The sequence below is a fragment of the Pangasianodon hypophthalmus genome, chromosome 1 (assembly GCF_027358585.1).
Source record: "Pangasianodon hypophthalmus isolate fPanHyp1 chromosome 1, fPanHyp1.pri, whole genome shotgun sequence".
In the NCBI taxonomy this organism is placed as follows: Eukaryota; Metazoa; Chordata; class Actinopteri; order Siluriformes; family Pangasiidae; genus Pangasianodon; species Pangasianodon hypophthalmus.
This window is the reverse complement of record NC_069710.1, coordinates 13,192,256-13,211,222: the sequence shown is the minus strand read 5'-3', so window position 1 is coordinate 13,211,222 and position 18,967 is coordinate 13,192,256. Positions and strand designations below refer to the sequence as shown.

Sequence of the window (18,967 nt, the reverse complement as noted above, 5' to 3'; positions counted from 1 at the left end):
ACGACCCGAATGATTAACCCACATTAGATTCTAGTTAGGCGGTTGCTCTGTAATGCGATTGGATGATAATGAGATAAAAGCTCTAATGGATATGTTTACCTTGTAAATGAGTCGATTTTTATTATGCTGATGTGCCACGGCTACTGGAATTGATGACAGGAACTCATGTTTTCCCTCTATTGCTGTCTTTTTAGCTTCATTCCAGAGCTAAAATATGTGTTTTGTCTCTCTCCGTATATTATTATGGCTGGAGAGTGGCAGAGGCAAAATAGTGATGGCTGCTTACCTGTTGCAAATTGAACACCAATCTGGTGTTAATTCAGTGAAATTCTGGTTTGTTTGGGTTTGTTGGGGAGAGTATGCCCCTCCCACCCAGAGAGCATGGAATTCAAACTCGTGATCTACCGACCATAGGGCAAACAAATTTTTTTTCTGTTTGATTTTCTGTTTCTGGTTTCTTTAAATCCTGTTAATGCCTCACCAGTGTTGTTCTGCTAATCTTAAAATAAATGTGTCTTCTTGTTTTCAGAGCAAGAAGAGTCGTTTGAGTTCATCATTGTGTCACTGACTGGACAGATGTGGCATTTTGAGGCATCAACATATGAGGAGAGAGAGCTCTGGGTCCAAGCAATTGAGAGTCAGATATTTGCCAGCTTACAGTCATGTGAAAGTAGCAAGAATAAGGTAAAAAAGAAAAGAATATATATATATATATATATATATATATATATATATATATATATATATATATATGTATATATATATATATATATATATATATGTATATATATATATATATATATATATATATATGTATATAAAATATGTGCGTGTATGTGTCATAACTTAGGTTACATCTTGGATTTGCATTAGATTGTGTGTCAAGTAATTAATGTTCTAACATATTTGAATGGTGTTCCTCAGGGGTTTCATGTGGGACCAATAAAGTCAGAAAATGCTTCAGAGCATGACTCCCACATTAAAAGAATGTACTGAAACACTAGTTGTGAGCTTAATAAAATGACTTCGTCCGGATATTTGCTAATAAAAGTGTATGAAAAGGCTATTTTAATCATATCATATATGCAAAAGCTTATTCTTCCATATGTGTATTTCTTCTCTCGTCTCCCCGATCTTGCAGTGTGTGTGTAAGTACAGATGGTGCATTGTGGGAAATCTATTAAGACTGACAGGTCTCATTTTTATCTTCGTACCGACCGCCTCATCTTCTCTCTCTATCTCTTTCGCACACACTCACTCACACTCACACACACACACACTCTTTTATTCCTTGTGATCCCTAACTTAATCTTTCTCCACTCAAGTCACGATTAGGGAGCCAGAGCGACGCCATGACTATCCAGTCCATCAGGAACGTGAGAGGCAACAGTTTCTGTGTGGATTGCGACTCCCCCAGTGAGTAGATAACTTTTTGCAGCGTGTGTGTGTGTGTGCCATTTGACACAACAGATATCGGTTTCTGTATTTTCAGCATGGTGAGTGTAGTAGAAGACGATGTGTTGCAGTGTGAACAGATTTGTTCATGTTTTTTTCTTGTGTAGATCCAGACTGGGCGAGTCTGAACCTCGGTGCTCTGATCTGTATCGAGTGCTCGGGGATCCATCGGCACCTCGGCACTCACCTGTCACGTGTGCGCTCGCTGGACCTGGATGACTGGCCCGTGGAGCTGAGCATGGTGATGACAGCTATCGGAAACGCTATGGCCAACAGCGTGTGGGAGGGAGCGCTGGAGGGATATTCCAAACCCGGAGCTGATAGCAGCAGGTACAGTCCTACACCTACACTTATACCGATACCTACACTTACGCTTACACCTAAACTTACACCTACACCTACACTTAGACCTACACTTACACCTACACCTACACCTACACTTATACCGATACCTACACTTACGCTTACACCTAAACTTACACCTACACTTAGACCTACACTTACACCTACACCTACACTTATACCTACACCTATGCTTATACCTACTCCTACAATTGTGCTTACACTTATACCTACACCTACACTTAAACCTACACCTACACTTACACGTACAATTAGACCTACACTTACACCTACGCTTATACCTACACCTACACTTACACCTACACCTACACCTACACTTACACGTACAATTAGACCTACACTTACACCTACGCTTATACCTACACCTACACTTACACCTACACCTACACTTACACGTACAATTAGACCTACACTTACACCTACGCTTATACCTACACCTACACTTACACCTACACTTTCTCCCCTCCTACACGCTCCCTCCCACATGCTTACACCTACACCTTCTCCCCTCCCACATGCTTATGTCTACACCTACACCTACACTTGTACCTACACTTATACTTACACCTGCACTAATAACTACACCTGCACATATATCTACACCTACACTTATAACTCCACCTGCACTAATAACTACACCCGCACATATATCTACACCTACACTTATAACTCCACCTGCACTAATAACTACACCTGCACGTATATCTACACCTACACTAATAACTACACCTGCACAAAGTTTTACACCTACACTTACAACTACCCCTGCACTTATACACCTACACTAATAACTACACCCACACATATATCTACACCTACACTTATAACTACACCTGCACTTATATTGACACTTACACCTATATCTAGTTTTATCTGTATCTGTTTAGTGCTCCAGATTGGGGGAGTGGCCTAAACATGAAGTCTTTCTTTCTTCTTTTTTTCTGTATTTCTTTCTGTACAACCCAAAGTAGATGTGGCCTAAACAGGAAGTCTTTTTCTTTCTTTCTTTCTTTCTTTCTTGCCTTTGCTTGCTTGACTATAGAATAGAATACATATAATATAATGTAGTATAATATAATCAAAGCTAGTTGCCTAATTTAAACCACCAATTTTTGTTGCATCTAGCGGGATCCTTGTCTCAAAGCACACGTCTAGTCTCAACCAGATGTCCCATGAAACTTTCTGGAATTTTTTTTTTTATTGTTAGAAAAGTGTGTCTCCTATTCATATCTGTATTTGTATCTGTTTAGAATGTGTTATACATTGTATATTTCAATTCACTTTAGTTCAGATTAGATATTATAACTAGTGTATGGATTTGAATTTGTCATTCTGTGTGTGTGTGTGTGTGTGTGTGTGTGTGTGTGTTTAAACCAGCATTATGAAAAGAGGTCAGCTCTTTCCCTGTGTCTCGGTCGGAGTAGCGCTGACTCTTAGTCATCTGTAGAATAGATAGGAATCCCGGATGGCAGCCGAGCGCTTGCTCCTGACTTGATGAAGGATTATTGATGCTGATATCCCACTCTCACACTCCGGTCGGCAGCACTCGCTGGCGGCCGGGCAGCAGGAGTGTTTTTCACTGTCAGGGAACTCTGATGGCTCACACACACTTTGTCAGAAATGAAAATCTGATTAACGTCGTAACTGATTTTTCTGAGCCACAGCAGCATTGATGCTACATGGTGTGTAATCAATGCTTTTTCCTCTCTGGGGTTGTAAACAGTCATGTTAATGGGGTAGTATGTATATGGAATCTTGGGAACACATGCTTCCATCAAGCGTTACATCAGTGACATTCACAAAGGAGCGAGTGAGAGAGAGAGAGAGACAGAGAGAGAGAGACAGAGAGAGATGCATCAAGTGACACATTGTATTCTTTATCCATTTCTAGTTACACATAATGCTGTGGAACATTAAAGACAAAATGTAGCTTGTGTTATTGAGAAACTCGACTGGAAATGCAAAATGTAAACTCCTCTGTCCTGAAGACTTCTTGAAGTTCAGGCTTTACCCCTGACTGTTACAAAGCGCTGTCACTGGAGACTCCTTCCATAAACGCTAAATAAACATGTCATTAAACGAAAAACAGTTAAGGTAAAGCTGCATTTTTTTCCTCTTATTAACTTTTTACCTCTTTTTACTAAAGTGAGGGAATGACTGTTTATTAGTTGCTGTAAGGTAACTTATAGCACAGTTATAGGATGTTTCACAGCATTAAATGCAACACTACATGGATAAAAAGTATATATCATTATTTAATGAGCAAAAAAAATCGTTGGCAAATTGCTGTGGTATAAGAGGAATACAACAAGCTTTCTTTCTTTCTTTCTTTCTTTCTTTGTCTACTGTGCTTTCTCTATTTTCATTGTGTACTTTTTTCTTGCTTGCTTTTCTTTCTTTCTTTCTTGCTTTCTTCAGTTCTTGCTTCCTTGCTTTCTTCCCTGTTTTATTCCCATGAGAGGAAAAAGACACTTCGGGACGTGCTGTTTAAAGAAAATAATCAACTTTTGGGTGGTAGCGGTGACTCTGCTTCATTACGCCACCATGTCGTTGATTATTTTCCTATAACAGCACAAGTCAATGCATATTATTCCTTATTTGTGACAGTTTTGCGTGTGAGAGTAAAGACATGTATTTAACCGGAGATAATATAAAATAATATCCAACTGGAATTTCAATACACTCATATAAGACCCATTTATACATATTTAGCAGTTAATTCTCATAATACTCTTCCGAGAATGAAGAGTACTAGAGCTGAGTCGCCATGGCGCCAGGGCCTAACGTAATTAATTAGAACGATTATTTTGATGAATAGAACCAATCAATCGAGCAAATCTTTTGGTCGTCCTTTAACCAGATTGATGGATTTATGATTTACTCAGTGTGTGTCATAAATTAGGCTGTTCTCATAAATCTTGCACGGGGCCAGAGATCGACAGAGAGAGAGAGAGAGAGAGTGTGTGTGGGTGTGTGTGTGTGTGTGAGAGAGAGAGAGAGAGAAAGAGAGACCAAGAGTATTGGGCTTTAATAGAACACGTCTTAAATTAGCAGTTGGCAGATGTGTGTTTTTCGAGGCAGGTCTAATTGCCTTGCACCTGTGTGTGAAAATGCTGAGAGGGGTCGTTGCAACAGATTTTTTCTTTCTCTCTCTCTCTCTCTCTCTCTCTCTCCCTCATTCACTCACTCTTTCAAAATGGCTGCATTCTACAATCAATTTCCTTTCATATCTCCTTTTATTTATTTTTTTTCTTTTGCACATTCCCATTAAGACACTTCGGGAAGCACCTTTGTCTCCATCACTCCATCTCCTCCAACCCCCTCCTCTGTGTCCTGGAGGTCCAGGCAGTCGTGGAGAGCTATCGCTCATCAGTGCGCTCTTCACTGTCACACACACACACACACACACACACACACACCTTGACGCCCTTTGGCCAGTACAGGCAATAGTTCTGATAAGGAGAGCACTTTGTTTCTGAAATAATTTGCCCGCATGTCGCCCCCACAGGGCAACGGTGGTAATAAAAATGAATCACACCACTAAGTTTACCCCACCCAGTATCCTATAACCATTTCACCCCTTTCACTGTACACCTGCTGGGCTTCAAGACCTCCTCACTGAGCCCCCACTTTCTATTTTAAGTATTTTAGATCACTACTTATGATCCCTGCAGAGTGCGCATCTTTAAAGCAGACACTTCTATGATTACTGAAAAATAAGTGGATTAGCAACTGAACATTACTAGCTTTCCATCACTATGTATGGGGCATGCTGTTATAGGAAAGTAATGAACCACGGGGTTACTCTTACCACTCCAGAGTTAATTATTGTTTGTTACATTCCTCTTATACCACCAACAATAACAAGTTTCTATTTATTAATGACGTCATACTTTTTTCCGTTTATATTTACATTTATTGTCGTTCCAGATCTCACTTATAACAGCTATAATATGTTTATTTAAATTTATTTTTGATTTTATATTGTTAATATTTTTTTAACTTTTATTTATTTTTTTTTTAATTTTATATTGATATATTCTTCTATCTGTCACTGCTACTATTATTATTATTATTATTATTTTAGTTTTTGGATTATAATTCTACAAATTTGTCAGCAGTAATATATAAATTAATCATTTTACTGCAATTGTTTTAATTAATTAATTAATTAATTAATAATTTGATTATTATATTGTTATTTTACTGTATTATTTTGTTTCTTAATTTCTTTATTACAAAGTATTATTGTACACATTTTAAATACTTTTCATGAAAGAAATCTGTACTGAGAAGGTCCATGGAATTTATCTGACAGTTAAAAGGGTCTCTGGCTACAAAAAGTTTGCGCACCCCTTCCTTAAAACAACTGACCCACGTTTACACCAGTTTAAGAGCCAAATACTGCCGTAAATCCCATAAAATGATTACTATTCCTGGATGATTTAAGAACTTTTGGCACCCCAAGTCACCGGAAACAGTTATTAGTTCAAATTAATCAGCATTTTGGTGCTGGAATTAGACTGAGAATCAGTTCTTTGCTGTATTAAGGACCTGAAAGCTGTGAGATTAGACACCAGCTCTGAGTGGTAGAACTCAGCCAGGAAAAGAGCCATTTGTTTGTAGGCTTAGATGGAGTCAGTGGGGGGGTTTGGCATAGCTAGCTTTGCCTCGAGCCTTCGCCACACATAGACTAATTACTTCGATTAACATTTGATTAATTAATATTGAGAAACAAGGTGTAGCAAGTACCACTAAAATCTCACAAGGCAGCTTATAAGTGCTAGAGATGTAACTGATTATTAATGATTAATTACGAGTGTTGGACCTAATGGCTACCGGCATCTTTTCATAGATAGATATAAACACATGATGCAGTTTAACTGAGAGAAGAATGATCATAAATAATTTTTGGATTTAGTTTTACCTCTAATTTATGATAGTGTTGTTCTGTTGTTATGTTAATGCACTCATTCTAATACATTATTGTTTCTAACAATTGTTTTCAACAACTTCAGGAGTTTATGCTTTGGAGTTTCTCGGTAATATGTCAAGATGAATTTAAAAGAGTTTACAAACAGTTAAAAGTGTGATGTGTTGTTCATCAATGAATTAAAAATCATTGGCAAATCGTGCTGTTCTTCGCGTCAGGCTGCGTCACACACACCTCCACAACGCTGATTATTTTCCTATAACAGCAATGTTATTCCTTTACCTAATATCCATATCATGAAAAATTATATCATGATACACTTTTTTTCTGAGACATCATCTGAATTTTTTTTGTTGTTGTTTTTTGAGTGTTTGTGAGGTTTTTTTTTTTTTTTTTTCATTTGTTTCGGTTTTTTGTTTTTTAATTACAAACTCTAGGAGCCCCTGTACATTTTTATGTTGTTTTTTTTTCACTTTTAATATAACACTATCATCTGACATGTATCATACACATCAAGTATCATGATTATGATTTGATAAGATAATCAAGCCATTGCTTCTCCTTCCCTGTGTGCTACATGAATTGACCTCCCCTTTACTGAGTATTTCCATTGCAATTTAAGACATCCCCTCGCTGCTGTATCAGCTGTATGGCACAACCCTGCCTCTCCAGGCCACTTGGCACCTCTGAACCTCGCTGAATAGCTCTCTCTCCCTGAGTGTGCACTTCATGGGGAGCGAGGGCAGTGTGAGGAGGAGGAGTAGGGAAATGGCAGAAGGTTTGTGTTTGTGTGCCGCTGAGTAATTATCCTTGTTTGTCCTGCTGTATTGAGGTGCGCTCATGTGTCACTGACTTGCCGGGCAAATCATTCCACTTGATGAGGTGCAGGGCTTTCTGGGACTTCCTTACGAGAGCCAAGTCCTCACCCCATCACCTCCCCCCCCCTTCTTTTTTTACTTCTTTCTTACTTTTGACTTTTCTTTAATTTCTGCATAATTTAGTTGAAATATGGGGTCATTAAGTAATTTATTATGCTAAGGATTCGGGGGGGAAAAAACTCTTCCGAATTCTTCAGAATTTTTTTTTTTTTTCCTGTATATGCCTGGGCTGCAGTCCATGACACAGGCCGTAATACACAAAGTTCCTGTTCTGATGAAAGTGATGAATACATTTTCCCTTTGAAATACTTTTCTCTGTCCCCCAAGCAACCCCACGTTTCAGAGCAAGCATGTGTGCCAGGCTGTGTCTCTCTCTGTGTGTCTCTCTGTGTGTGTGTGTGTGTGTGTGTGTGTGTGTGTGTGTGTGTGTGTGTGTTTCTGAAGGGGGTAGCCATGGGCCTGATTTCCTGAATATAACCCCCCAAAACCCCATGGAGAGTGTCCTCTCAGTCTCATCACTCTTTCTTTTTTTTCCAACCTTTCTCTCTTTTTCTCTCCAGCCCTCCCTCCCTCCTTCCCTCCCTCCTCTCTCTTTCGCTCCCTCTGTCTCTCTTTTGACATGCTAAAGCCGTTCGTTTTTATTTTTCCTTCCTCCTGCCGAGAGGAAGTGTCCTTTTCAAGGCTTCTCAGCTTTCTCCCACAGCCCTGTGCGCCGGCCGGGTGCTTGTTTGCTTTCGCGGCGCCGTTTCAAACGGGAGGTAGAGGCAGGATCAGTGCTCTTCCCTTCTTCCTAGTCTTAATTTTTTAAATGAAAGTGGAGTTTTTAGGTCTTTTTGTAGGAGTCTCTTGGCACTGTAGACACAAATAAGCCAGTATATATACATGCACTTTAATATGAACACCTGTACTCTTGCTTATGTGAATCAAGGGTTGGCATGTTGATGCTTTTCTGCTCACCACAGCTGTAAAGAGTGGTTTGTGGTAAAGGTTATTTGAGTTACTGTAGCATTCTCCTCTGATCTCTCTCATCACAAGGTGCCTCTGTCCACAGAACTGCTACTCACTGGAAGTTTTTTGGTTGTTGCAAGGTTCAGTGTCAACGTTTGAGACCCTTGTGCATGAAAATCCCAGGACAGGTGTTCCTGTTAAAGTAGGCAGTGAGTGTACATCCCACTTTTCTGCAGATATTCTTATTTTAATTTTACATTTAAACATTTTCAGGACATAAAATTCATAACCTGTACTCATCCAAACAGTGTCCCATCAAATGCTCTCGAGAACACATTAGCCCCGCCCCTGCATTTTCCCACATGGTTATTCTCTTTCTCTGCTGAATGGTGCTTGGGTGTGTGTGTGTGCGCGAGCGCACTCATTCCTCCTCCAAAATAGTCATGTTGTCTCAATATGTTGGACCATTGCACCTAATCAGTCCAAAAAAATCAGTCCTGCTCACTGCCTGACTTCCTGTATCACAAGGAAATGTGACATACAGAATCAAATCATGTCTCTATCATCATTTCAAGAGCACATTGATCTGAAATTTGATCACACAACTCTATTCGAATGTTAGCGCCGTGTTTGTAAAGCAGACTCCGAAGACGATTTTGCAGTTCCACTTGAGTGCACATGTGTGGACCCCTTCATCTCCGTCCCAAACCACAGAACAGCAGAACGTCTGGGGCCTCTCTCTGTCGCTTCTTCTCTTTTACAGTCTTGAGCCTTTTCACTGCCGCCGTATGTTTTCTGTGTGTGAGCGAAAGAAGAGAAAGATAACAATGGGGTGGGTCTCTCTCAGCACCTCTTCAAAAGAAAAACAAGCTTTGAAAGACTGACTGCTGGGGGGGGGTACACTCTGTCTCTCTCTCTCTCTCTCACACACACATACATACACACACCATTGAAGAGCAATTCACTGTGGCTGCAGTCTATTCACGGGCTTTGTGCCTTGTTCTGGGTAAAGAGAGGCCGGGGACTTTAAGGGAAACGCAGTTAAAGCCATGGCCTTTTTAATTAGCTCGCCCCTTTGTTGTGCTACTGACTTTCACAGAGTGCTTGGATACAGGAAATTGTGTACAGTGTGGCAACAAAAACATGTTTGCATACTTAAAACTTCTCCTTTGTTTTTTTTGTTTTTTTCCCTGAACGACTCCTTTAATATTTAAATCTTCAAGTTGTTGAAGGAAACCTGTTTGAAGTGGGATATTGTGCTGTAGAAAGCTATAGAAACTCTCAAACCTAGTGATCTGTTAGTGGTAGTATTGTAAATTTATTTAGTTTTTCTTTTTATTGTTTACAGATTTTTTCATGTTAAAACATATGGTTTCCACTGTTTGTTTATTTATTTATAACAAAACTAATATTGCTAAGAAGTAAGAACTTGCATGTCATTATAGTTTAATAAATAGCAGCTTAAACATTTATGAAGTAAGGAATAAAACACTTGGCAACATGCTGTTATAGTAAAATAATCAACCAGACAAAGCAGAGTTCCTGTTACCACACTGAAGTAGATTATTTTTCTATGAAAAGTGTTTTATTCCTCTTATATGACAGCAATTTGGCAGCAATTACATTGTTTATTAAGTAAAGAATGACACGTCATGCTTTTTAACTGCAAAGACTTTCCTGTGATGGAAAACCTTAAAGTTACAGCTTTACCACTGACAAAGCACTGACACTGGAGACTCCTTCCACAAATGTTAAATAATCATCTCATACAGAAAACTTCACCATCGTCAACAGTTATAAAACCAAGTTTACAATATAAACATGTGCTTTACCTTACAGACAGAACTATGGTGTTACTCAGCACCTTCTGACCAATCAGGTATGACAATTCTGCAGTGCTGTGGTGTAATAAAATTGAATATGCAAACAAAATTGTTATGTTATGATGTGTTATGTTATGGTATGTTAGCAGACTTTAGGCTATGGCTGCTACACACCAAAATATGAGCTGAGGAATCCTTGTATCTCAAAAGCAAAGATGTCAAGATTTATTGACAATGAGTATAAAGTGTCTCAAAGTTTGAAAGAGTCCTGCGATGAGCATAAGACAGTCTTTATGATTACAGAATTAGTTCATAGATACAAATCTACATTATCTAGGTCAGATTATTCACCAAGACAAGCAAATTGTTTTGGGAAGCGCAAAAAACCATCATATTGCTACATAGATATACGTATACAATATGTTTCCTATATAGAATTCCTGTGGACCTTACTTGCTTTACCAGTCCAGCTCTCATGCCACATCTATCATCTCTATGCTATTCTTTTTTTTCCCCCACTCCCTCCCATCCCTCCCTCTGGTCTAGCTCTGGCAGCTGACATATCAGCGTGTTCCCTAGTGCTCGCTGATTTGGAGTCTCCTCTTATCTTATTGTCCAGGAGATAATAAGGGGGCGTGTTCCCATTTAGACACCATTGTGCCTCCAATCAGCGCTGCTGTAATTAACATGTGATGTGCAGGCTCACCATTTGGCTCGTTGCTGTCACCACAGAAAGAGGTGGCACTGTATCCCTAACACCTAATTAGTCATAGAATTAGCAAGTGTCAAAGGAAGAAGTCCTCTCTCCACATGTATTCTTGGGAAGGATGGGTAATACAATAAATAAAAAATTTAAAATCCTGTTGCACTTGGATCCAAAATCTCATCTCTACACTGTTTGTTATTTATCTGACATATGGATGTGGTTATATTCAATGTAAAAAGAGACTCATGGGACTCACAAATCTCACCCTTCTCCTCTCTGTCATTCACTCATCCAAGTCAAACAACGAGCCCTTTCTAGTTGCCTTATCGCCTGGCGCATGAGGTTGAGGGGTCACTTCTGCACTGAGCATGCTCAGAAATAGCCGCCTATCGATTTGGATTTTCATGAATGGAGGTGTTAGATGAAGAGAGCTAGATAGAAGTGTGAAGCTTGAGTACTGTCTTGAGCCCCATTCTACCTTCAGTGTCTCCCTTCTCTCTCTTTTCTTCGGCCCTTCAATCTGGCTGGCTTTGATCCCCCTGAGCCTTGAAGGTCCGGTGTAGATTGGGGAGTCCTTTGTGGGGATGTGCCAAGCAAGAGTGACAGCGGTGACAGCAGTGATAAAAACATGTCCCCCCTCCTTCCTGTATTGTCCAGCACAGACATGCTGTTCACAATGTGTAACCTTTCGATAGGCGACCAGGCTTTAACCCTCGCGCTTCTGAAGTCGAGATCAGCACAGGCTCACTGGTGTGTTAGGTGAACACCATAGAGTCGGGGTCCAGAATCCTAAGTGCATTACCAAGTTTGTAATTTAAGTAAAAATTTGTCAAATTAAGGTCTCTCAAGTCATTAATGCCGAGTGCACACCATACGACTTTCAAAATCGCAGAATTGCTGACCCTTTCCCACTACACAAATTAAATTGTTTGCAATCAGTTACGGGGTGGATGTAGAACTGTGCATACCACATGGAGGCACATGATCCCCAAATCCTGCTTTCTCATAAAAATAAATGCACAAGCTCTGGAGGATAGGCCAAATATTTTCTTACAGAAACAAATTTATTGTGTTTACATTTTGCCCTTGCGCTCCAACACATAGATGGATGATAAATTGGATTCAGGGATTTGCTGCGCATGACAGCAGATGAATTTGATTTCCTCTCAAACTCTCATTGGCTGCTTCTCAGCACTAATCTTGCAACTAGTCGCAGAGGGGTTCATACTACGTGTTTAACCACTGAGAATATCAAACATGCTTGACAATATTGCCACCTCGGGGCTCATTTGCAGACTGAGGAAAAAACACCAACCGCAATACTTAAATGGTATGCAAATATTCAAAATTTCACACAAAGAGATCTCAAGCTGCTATGTTTTGGAAACTTTTCTAGCTAGGTCAGTAGGTTTGTCTCAGACAGATTAAAAGCTCTGACACTGGAGACTCCTTTCAAAAATGCTAAATTAACTGAGGTATAAAAAGCTACTTCACAATTGTCGTCTGAAAGCAAACTGAAATTAATTTCTTTAATTGGGGAATGTTCCTTCATTTTAGAGCAGTAGGTTAAAAGAACTGTATCTGGTGTGTAAGCACAAGATTGAAATTTCATAGGATTAAAAAAAATTGCTCATTTGGGAGCCATTCGGAAAAGAAGCTATAGAAAACATTGCATTGTGGTCCAAAAGGTGTTTGATTTGGCATAGACATAGCGCAAATCTTTGTGACCCTTGGGAGCAATGTTTAAAACACAGCATGGCGTTGAACTGCGTACATGCTGCCAGGTGATTAAAAACAATGTGCCTGTCATCTTTTAATGTAGCCCTATTAACACAGATTCAATGCATGCATGGCAAATGAAATATGTTCCTGCTTACTGTGCGCACTGTGTAGCAGTGACAGCGACCCTCGGTCAAAATGCTAAAAATCTGCAGATAATACAAAGTGCTCGTAGGTTCATTTGCTGTAAATGATGAAAGCATGCACAGAAAGAAAATGGAGCATGACACAAAACTGTACATCTCTCTCTTTGGTGGAGTTCATTAAACCATTTAGGTTTGACACAAATAAAACATCTTGCATGATGTCCTTGTACATCTGGTTCGTTAAACCTTCGTGCATGCTAGCAAAAGAAAAAGCAACCGTTCATTCTCCATGTATGTGCGTGACACAGATCTATGATTTCACTGACATTGGAATTGAGACCCCTTGTAAACAAAACCAAAAATCTCTTAAGACATCAATATTTTAGTAGTTGTGATCTATGACTCAAAAAGCCTCTTCTTTTTATCTGCCCCCCACCCCCACCCAGGGAGGAGAAGGAGCGCTGGATCAGGGCAAAGTATGAGCAGAAACTCTTCCTTTTGGGTCTGCCTCAGTCGGATGTGCCCCTGGGGCAGCAGCTCCTGCGAGCCGTAGTGGAGGACGACTTGAGGATGGTGGTGCTGCTGCTGGCTCACGGCACTAAGGACGAGGTGAACGAGACGTATGGCGATGGGGACGGCCGCACAGCGCTGCACCTCTCCTGTGCCATGGCCAATGTGGTCATCACACAGTTGCTAATCTGGGTAAGGGCCATGTAGTAAAGGCTAAAATCCAAAAAAGCCATCGGCAGCTAGTAAGATTGGGACTGGCTAAAAGTTTGTGTACCCTAAGTTTATATTTCGAGTCATTTCTGCAATTGGAAACACTTGTAATCATACCCTATTTTTTTTCCAGTTGGACCAAGTTAGAAAAGCCTGACTCTTAAGCCTGTTCTCATTGCTACAGTTACCAATTATTTTTTGCTCAGATAAAAGTAATCCAAAATTTCATTTTAAACACACCTAGAATGCTAGCTGATATAGGAAAATAATCAATGACAAGGTGGCATTTTATTCCTCTTATACCACAACAATCTGCCTTTTTTAATTAAAGAACATCATTTCATACTTTTTATCCAATTATAGTTACATTTAATGTCTGGGAAACAAGTTAGTCCTGTAATCACAGCTATAAATAGTTGTTCCTTATCATGTTACTGGGAAACTGGAAAATGTGTACTCTTCTGTCCTTCCTGTACTAGAAAACTTCCTGACTGGTACAAAGCACTGACAATGGAGAATCCTTCCATAAATGTGAAATAAATGTCTCCTCACAGAAAACAGCAACATATAAACCATTACACACATTGTCTTTTTCCTTTATGTGGAGCATCTGTTATACAAGTCCCTGTGTAAGTTGTTACTATAGAAACGCTAACTTATTAGAATGAGTGCATTTATATACACCTGTGATTTTCCTGGCAGCAAGAACTATTATAGAAAACTATTATAGAAAATTAATCAACACCTTTTGAGCTACCCAGACTTCACCAGCGCTATAGTATAATAATAATTAAACTAAGATGTCGGTCCAAGCCAAATCATAGGCTTCGAAGACATGGTCTTTTTTTTCCATTCATACAAGCCAAGTCCACATGTCTCCAGCTGTTTCAGCACCAACATTTTAGATTTTCTCTTTAGATATGTTATGGAATGCAACCAAGTGTAACTTTTTTTTAAATGCATATCTTTGTGCATACCTGATCTCTACATGGCCATCGTGAACAGCTTAACTGGCATAGAGAGCTCACAGTGTGATACTGTGATGCTTTTTGGGGAAACCCATCCCTCTATAGTTCTCAGCTGAAATGATTTAAATGAACAAAGAAAGAAAGAACAGAAATAAAATTTGAGCCTTATAACCTAACAATTAAATGTAGTCCAGGAAGCACTTAAGTTCCAAAAGCATAAAGCGAGGTTGTTAATGTTAAGGTTAATTAAGGTCCACAGCTCTTTTATTATCCAATTAAGCAGACTAAAGCTATGCACGGATATTTAATGCACTGCTTTATCAGATATAGTTACAAACTGCACTAACCAACTGCATTCATGCGTAATAGATTATTTTCCCTTCTAATTGCAGGGTTTTGAGTCATTGATTATTTTCCTATTCCTTATGTAATTCACCCTGTTTCCTCTTATTACATGCTTGTCCTGTGTACAGTATGGTGTGGATGTGAAGAGTCGCGATGCCCGCGGTCAGACGCCACTGTTCTTTGCCCGGCGAGCAGGAAGTCAGGAATGCGTTGACATCCTCATCCAACATGGGTGCCCTTCAGATTCGGGCGGCACATCAACACCGCCCGGCACGCGGCACAACCCCAATGCCAACAACAACAATGGACAGTGTGAGATGAACCGCAGCATTAGCATCATGTAGATCCCGAACACCGTGCTGTAAGCCTTCAGTGTCCCAGTGCCATGATACTGTGACTTCCTTCCCTGCCTTTAGCCATTTCCACATGAACTCCACTATTTCTCGTGTCGCCATTCACGTTAGCGTAAAATCTTCCTGTTGCTCCATTGTGTCGAGTCAGTGTATAAATTCAGATGTGCCAGGTTAACTCTATTTCCCAAAAACTCTTGATATATTATATGGATGCGCTGCACTATAACACCATTAAATCAATGTAGGAGAAATGTGCATAGCCATTAAAGAGTTAGGACTATGATAAGTCATTTTTTAGAAATATTTCAGTTCAGATTTCAATATTTCATGTTTTTTTTTTTTTTTTTTTTTGGCCAGAATACATACTAATGTTTTTTGGTTTAGATTTTAAAGACTGGCGGGGGAAAAGCCTGTATACTGATTACGGGAAGACGTGAACCTGTTGTATTGTAGAATTTAATAAGGTGCAGATCATTGGAAGTAATTTTCGGTCTTAAGCATCCAAGCTTGTCGAAGAATTTTCTCCGCGTTCATCAAAGCAGATAGCCGCCTAAGAATACCTCTTCAGTCAAGGCTGAAGGACATGATTACCCTGAGCTGAGAATAATACGTCATTATCAGGGCTTTGTGAGATGGATTCGAGGAGGACGCTGAAGTGGTCTTCTGACTGTTTGACACTGGGGTCTACGTACACGTTATATATATAAATATATAAAATGAAAGATCTGTTAAGTGACCTACGTTTGCTGTGAACTTGTGTGCGTGCTTAGAAAATGCTCATTTACCTCCTCCATACTTGATTATGCATTGACAAGGACATTTTCCATTTTGTACTGATAGAGAATAACAGGATTCGGGACGGTACGACAGATTACATACAGAATTGTGTATATAGTAGCTTATCTTTCCCTCTGACTGCCTCATCCTACCATTTAGGTGCTAAATGATTAGCAAAAAAAAAAAAAAAAAAAAAAAAAAAAAAAAGCTTGACCAACGTTGTTGCCTCTCTAGTGACTCTTAACAGGATGTAAGCTATTGCTGGTAAGGATACTAGCATGGCTTTTGAGTTCCTGATTAGCCATGCTAGCTTTTTTTTTGTCAAATGTTATTCTTTTTTTTTTTTTTAACCTGAACTGATAAAACACCACTTTGATTCATCTCAAGTCATGCTAATGAGCTATGAGGGAAGGAAGTAGCAAAGCAGGATGCTTTTGAATCTGATCTGTTTGAGAAATCAGAAAATAAATCATGTTAATATTTCTTTTTTTTATACCATGCAGTATTTTATGTTTGCAGAGCATTTGTTTATTAGATATTCCACTCATATCTTAACAATGTGTTGAAAGAGAATATGGCACTCCATTAATCATTTAATAGAGATGCAAAAACAGTAACGTACAGCATAAACAGTACATTTTTTTAAATGACTTATTCCTCTTTTGTGAACAATTAGGCAGCTTTAAGTTGATTTGTTTGAAGTTGTACATCTGCAAAGGTGCCAACATTAACAGTCTTTGACCCGTTGCTACTAGGGTTGCCAGGAATCAGCCCAAATACATCTCAAAACACCACAGTGACCTGAAACCAACCCAAAGTGTTTGGACACTGGAAAAGGAAACCCCATTTTTCATCTTCTTCTCAGTTCATCGTGGTGTGCACGCATTTCTTTACAGTATCTGCAATTCGTCTTTTTATTAATCCTCATCTGGTATGACCATTATCCACTCCATAATCCCCCTTTACCGTCTACCCATCTTTGCGATATATCTTAAAAACAGAAATGGTTCTGTACAGCGTAAATGCTGTCTGTACTTCACTTTCCCTTTGTCTTGTTTGCCATAGCCAAGGTTTTTGTGGAAAGTGATCTTTGTGGCTGTAGACTATTATTATACTAGCCCTAAAAACCTGCCACCTGTGGATTTGCTCTTTCCACAACCTTGTTCCAAAACTGGCCCAAAAAAAAACAAACGCAACCCTTGCAACCGCTGCTGGTGGAAAAAGGCAGTTGACTCAAGGGGAAAGGGTGCGCACTTACTTCTGGTAGAGCGTATATTCACTGCAGGCCTTATCTAACTTTGATGTGTAAATTCAGAAGCCTCTGTCTTGTCAGGCAATAGAAAGTGGGTGGTGCTATGGGCTCTTTCGTTGGTTACAAAAAAAAATAAAAAAATTTAATGGAGGAGCTGCTTGTATGTATCATCACACCAAACTTTTGCCTTATTGTTTTCTTATCAGAAAAAAATTAGCCATCTCATCTGCCAAAATTTGCAGTAAAATTTGATCTCTCTCCCTGCTAGCATATTCTTGTTACCTATGTTGGCACCTCTGCATTTGAACTTCGTTCTTATATTTTACCACCAGTCAAAGATAATAATTTAATGACAAAGCAAAATGCAGCTTGTCTTCATTTCTTGGCCTGGACAATAACTGCAAAATCAAGTCGTTTGTGTATTTGATTGGTTCTACTGTATGCTGATTGGCTCGAGAGCTGGCGCACCAACGAAATGGCTCTGAACGGACTAAACTTGCAGAAGTACCTGCGCACTTCTCTTTTTTTCAAGAGAGCATTTTAGCCCTCTTTCAGTTTACTTCATTTTTTTTTCCCAGTACCATGCATTGGTCTCAATGTGCCTGTCATCACATTGCCTGACCTTCAAAGGTACTTTTTGTGTATAATGATGTACATTTGACATATTTATAAAAAGATGCCGGATGTAAATATTGTTTTGGTTTTTTTTGTCGCTTTTATTAAACGGTTTGTCCTTTTATTTTTTTTCTCTTCAATTTTTCCATTGTTTTTACATAATGAAGTGACTTCATGAGTGTGTGCTCGGATGCTTGGCTGACTATTGACATAATAAACACTCGAATAAAATGATTTATACCATAGCACATCCGAGTGTTGTTCTTTCATTAATCAGTTTGTTCATTATGGTAAAAAAAAGATGGGTAATAGTTAATCACAAAGGGTGAGCATGCGGTATGTATGAGTTTCCTCCCTCTTTTCCTGCATATGCATATCCACGTGTGTTATCTGCTAGTTCTGTCTAGTGTGTATTCCAGTGTTGTGTCCAGGGTTCTGGATTCACTACAATCCTGACCAGGATAAAGCACTTACTGAAGATGTATGAATGAATAAACCAATGTTATTTATTACTCCATTCATGTTTTATTTCTTAACCTCATCCTTGGCATCATTCTTGTTTAATTTTAGCCAGCTCATTTCTTTTCCCTCTCGACTTCCCTCGTCAGTGTCTCACCTTCTCCCTGCTGTTTGCCTTCACCTATCTCTCTTTCAGTCTCTTCTCACAATCTCTGCCTGCTGTGCTCTCTGCATCCCTCTTCTCTCTCTCCCTCTTGCTTTCTCCTCCGCCACCCCCCCTTGCGTTAATTTGCTTGAGAATGCATTAGCCGTAATGAGAGCCGAAGGCCGAGGGAATCCTCCAGGGTTCCATTAATCATTGCTCCTCAGACAGCCAACCTTGATTACAAGTGGCAAGAAATTCATTAGAGCCGCGCCTCTGACAACTTTTATCTCCGCCACTGGATCTGACTCATTAGGCAGCCAAATTAAGGCTATGATGGCCCTGATGAAATTCATCGCTTGTTT

At 39.5% G+C, this 18,967-nt stretch overlaps 1 protein-coding gene across 3 annotated transcripts in view; it reads left to right on the top strand.

Moving 5' to 3' along the window:
* Positions 1-18,249, top strand: part of agap3 (ArfGAP with GTPase domain, ankyrin repeat and PH domain 3) — a 148,364-nt gene extending 130,115 nt beyond the window's left edge. For all 3 annotated transcript variants that reach the window (XM_026926227.3, XM_026926228.3, XM_026926226.3), the window contains exons 14-18: positions 530-684; positions 1,326-1,416; positions 1,563-1,785; positions 13,418-13,673; positions 15,133-18,249. In XM_026926227.3, the coding sequence (XP_026782028.1) occupies positions 530-684; positions 1,326-1,416; positions 1,563-1,785; positions 13,418-13,673; positions 15,133-15,348 (941 nt within the window). In that variant the 3' untranslated portion in view covers positions 15,349-18,249. The remainder of the gene's footprint in view (positions 1-529; positions 685-1,325; positions 1,417-1,562; positions 1,786-13,417; positions 13,674-15,132) is intronic.
* The last annotated feature ends 718 nt before the right edge of the window (positions 18,250-18,967 follow it).